At 37.4% G+C, this 4,018-nt stretch overlaps 1 protein-coding gene across 1 annotated transcript; it reads left to right on the forward strand.

The window, feature by feature from the left end:
- Window positions 1-1,813: 1,813 nt before the first annotated feature.
- Window positions 1,814-3,582, forward strand: LOC142606636 (putative N-acetyltransferase HLS1-like). The gene is made up of 2 exons (XM_075777956.1): window positions 1,814-2,210; window positions 2,359-3,582. The coding sequence occupies exons 1-2, from the start codon at window positions 2,037-2,039 to the stop codon at window positions 3,340-3,342; spliced, it is 1,158 nt and encodes a 385-aa protein (XP_075634071.1). The 5' UTR covers window positions 1,814-2,036; the 3' UTR covers window positions 3,343-3,582.
- The last annotated feature ends 436 nt before the right edge of the window (window positions 3,583-4,018 follow it).

The following is a 4,018-nucleotide window of genomic DNA, read 5'->3' on the forward strand; positions in this document are numbered from 1 at the left end:
ATAAAAAGTTTTATAGGGTATTGCCAAATCATTATCTTTTTATTGACAAATAGTCAAATACTTATGTTACATTTGGAAGAGAGGGCGATTGAAGGAAATGAGTGGAAAAGGTGGTCAAAAAGTGAGGGATAGAAAAGATTTGTTTGGTTGTGGTGAAAAAGTGAAAAAAAAAATAGAAAACAGTTTTATTTGGTTGAAAAGAAAAATGAGAGGATAAAAAATTGTGTTTGTATAAATTTACTCTCATGCTGCAATTACATTTTAAAAAATTGATAATTTATAAGAAAAAAATACTTAATATTTAAGGGTGGGGGGAGCTGAATGTTAAAATTGGAAAAAAAAAAAACAAATAGAGGAAAAAATAGAGAAGAAACTAAGGTGGTGGAAGGAGAGGGGTAAACCAGTCAATTCCTGTCTAAGCCTATCTTTCTCCCCAATTTGAGAAGGAAAAAAACACACTCTAAAATGGTGAATTCTAGAAGAGCACGTTTGAACCCCACCAAAATCGCCCCTCAAGCCAATTAAGGGTACTATTCAAAATCACCCATATTTTTTCCTCCCCTTTTCTATCCCAAAAGTCACTCCAACCAAACAAGGCTTAAAAAGTTAAAAAGTTAACAATATATTATAGTTATCTTTCATACTCCACCCCTTCACTCTCCCCTCAATTCCCTCCACCCAATCATCGGATTAGGGTTTCACATATTATTTGTCCAACATATGTGATCAAACTAACCGAACTCAAAATTAAGGGCAGCAGGATCTTTTTTTTAATATTAGTTAAGCTAGCATAGTGGTTTCTTTATTATCCTAGCTAAAAAAAATATACATAAGAATATTATGGATTGAATAGAAACTTCTATCTTGATATTTTGAGTCCTAGAATCCCATTGACGATATATTTTGCTGAATAAATTGTAGCATCATGCACTTGTTTCCCACGCGCTTATTGCAGGTTTATGATAATATTGTGATTAAAAGTTTTAAAAAATGTACTTAATAGAAGAAAGTGAGGCAAGTATTTAGTGGGGTTTCACTTTCACTATCGAATCTAAGTGTCTAAAAGGAGGATGGACCACCTAAACTCATACAGCTTACAAGAAACAAATCACAGTTTAAATAATGTAAAATTGAAAGTTCAGTGGGAACAGAAAGGGACTTCTTTCCTTCCATAAAGCTCATGAAACTAAACAAACACTAGACTCCTTAAAATTAATTAATTTAATCCTCTTCACTAATTAATCAATATTTTTTTTAGCTACCATGCACCATACGGTGTACACGCGGTCCCGCCGACACAATCTAGACTCATCACTTAGGTCAAGTACGTGCATCTTTCTACGGCCACCATGTTATGATTGGTTGATATTAGAATATATAATATATAATAAGCTTCTCTTTCTCGTTAGTCCACGATTAGATTCAAAGATATTTATGATACACATCGGAATAAGCTTGATAGATACGGATAAGTCTACATGTATAGAAAGAAAGGACACCATTAAAATTTTATACACGGATTAATCAAATTTGTTAATTAATTGGCTAACAAATCGGGTTCGGCCAACAACACATAGTCTTAGGCGTGCATTATGGCGTGAGGCTGAGGTTATCCTAACGTGGATAGAGACTTTTAATTCTCAGGTTAACAATATCAAAAGCTAGAGACAAAATGCACATACTATTTTTAATCGCCTTTTGTCTTAATATTATTGTCGAAGTCGAGGTTGATGTTGATGATAGAGAACACTCCCAATTCCCATTCCCATTCACATTCCATCCATATAAATTAAATGATGATCATAATGAAAGTTCAAGGCAAAGCTAGTCTTTTTTGCTTTGCTAAACCATATATATTATACTATATATCAATATAGTCGCATTTTTTTTTTTTTTGGCCTCTGAGCTCTCTTATTCTTATCTTTATACAATACAAAAACCACCCTCTTTCTGTTGCATGCTATATATATATATATATATATATACACATCTTTGGTGCGTGCTTATGAGTGTGTGTGAAAGTGTATTGGATTAGAATGGGATTTGAGCAGCTTATAATTCGAAGCTATGAAGGGCAATCCGATAGAACTCAAGTGGAAGATCTGGAGCGAAGATGCGAGGTAGGGCCAGGAGAACGCGTTTTTCTCTTCACGGATACCATGGGTGACCCCATATGTAGAATTCGAAACAGTCCGATGTATAAGATGCTGGTACAGCTTTCTTTTCATTTTCATTCTTCTCATATCTCTTCAATCTTACAGTTTTCTTCGCACCCTTAATTATTGCCTATATGGCTATATATCAATATAGCATGTATTGTATTGATGTCTAATCGAAAGAACTGCCTATTGACGATAGGTGGCTGAGTTAGACAAGGAGCTTGTTGGTGTCATTCAAGGCTCTATAAAGGTTGTCAGAGTTCATATGCATCCTAAGGACCTAGCCAGGGTGGGCTATATCCTAGGCCTAAGGGTAGCACCGCTTCATCGAAGAAAAGGGATTGGGTCCAGTCTAGTGCGTCGGCTAGAGGAGTGGTTCATTGCCAACGATGTTGACTATGCTTACATGGCCACCGAGAAAGACAACGAGGCCTCAGTGAAGCTCTTTGTGAACAAGTTCGGCTACATCAGGTTCAGAACTCCGGCTATACTAGTTAACCCAGTTAACATCAATCGCTCTTTTCATATTTCATCCAACGTTCAGATAGTAAAGCTGAAGAGAGAACAAGCTGAATTCCTCTATCGAAAATTCATGTCTTCCATAGAGTTTTTTCCCCATGACATAGACAACATACTAGAGAATCATCTAAGCTTGGGAACATGGGTGGCTTTTCCTAGAGGTGAGTCATTTGGATCAGATGGGAGGCAAGTTCCGAGTAGTTGGGCCATGTTAAGTGTATGGAACAGTGGGGAGCTATTCAAGCTAAGGCTAGGGAAAGCACCTCTATCTTGCTTAATATACACGAAAAGCTCAAGATTGATAGATAAATATTTCCCATGCTTGAAACTCCCTTCCCTACCAGATTTTTTCCATCCATTTGGATTCTATTTCATGTATGGGGTGCACCAGGAGGGCCCATTGTCGGGAAAGCTAGTGAGGAGTTTGTGCCAATTTGTCCACAACATGGCTAAAAATAAGTCTAAGGACTGTAAGGTTATCGTAACAGAAGTTGGGGGTAAGGACACGCTGCTGAGACATCACATCCCACACTGGAAATTGCTCTCGTGCCCAGAAGATTTGTGGTGTATTAAGGCCTTGAAAAGCGAAGAGAGAAACAGCCTCCAAGAATTGACAAAAACCCCACCAACACGAGCTCTTTTTGTAGACCCCAGAGAGGTATGAACCAAAAATATCTTGGACCTCTCTTTGTCTGAGAACCAAGCCCCACCTCATGTATTGTTTGTTAAGTCCATCCATCTCTCCTGGTGGGGACTTTTCTCTTGTTCCTTTCACATCGGTGACACAAGATCTCTAAAGATTTCCTTAAATAGATGACACCTTAATTATCCTTGTTCACAACTAGATTTTTCGCCTCATGATTCAGACTATTCAATAAAGCCCAGTGGTCCTAATTTTGTCCTATCCCCACAGGTAAAAGTTTTAGCTGGACCCTCAACTCCTTTGTCCACTCCCATCGAGACGAACTCCCCTAACATGCCATAACAGCAGATTGACAACTGAGAAATCTGTTCAAATGAAACAAAGGAAACATGAAATATGTATGAATTGAGTACGTCTCTATATATATAGGGGAATTAGATCACTTAATTAATGTATTCCAACAAAAAAGCTTAGTACTACTACTTGGAGCTTTGTCATCTTTCCCTTATCTTCATTGTTATATTCCTGCATTTTTCGCCAGCCAAATGCGGAATCCTACATTATCCATAGCCCTAGTTTATGTGGAAAAAAAAAGCATTCGTTAGGGTTTGTAGTCACTGGTCACGGTCGTTGCTAGCATTAGATAAAGTTGCATGTGTTAGGTGCACATTCTTTCTTGCCAAAGAAATAAACCTGT

This window comes from Castanea sativa, chromosome 8, assembly GCF_040712315.1.
Source record: "Castanea sativa cultivar Marrone di Chiusa Pesio chromosome 8, ASM4071231v1".
Lineage (NCBI taxonomy): Eukaryota > Viridiplantae > Streptophyta > Magnoliopsida > Fagales > Fagaceae > Castanea > Castanea sativa.

What these genes read in the sequence shown, in the direction of transcription:
- LOC142606636 (XM_075777956.1), top strand. Translation starts at nt 2,037, where the DNA reads ATGGGATTTGAGCAGCTTATAATTCGAAGCTATGAAGGGCAATCCGAT. An exon ending in GTCCGATGTATAAGATGCTG is followed by an intron (nt 2,211 to 2,358) that starts GTACAGCTTTCT and finishes TATTGACGATAG; the next exon opens with GTGGCTGAGTTAGACAAGGA.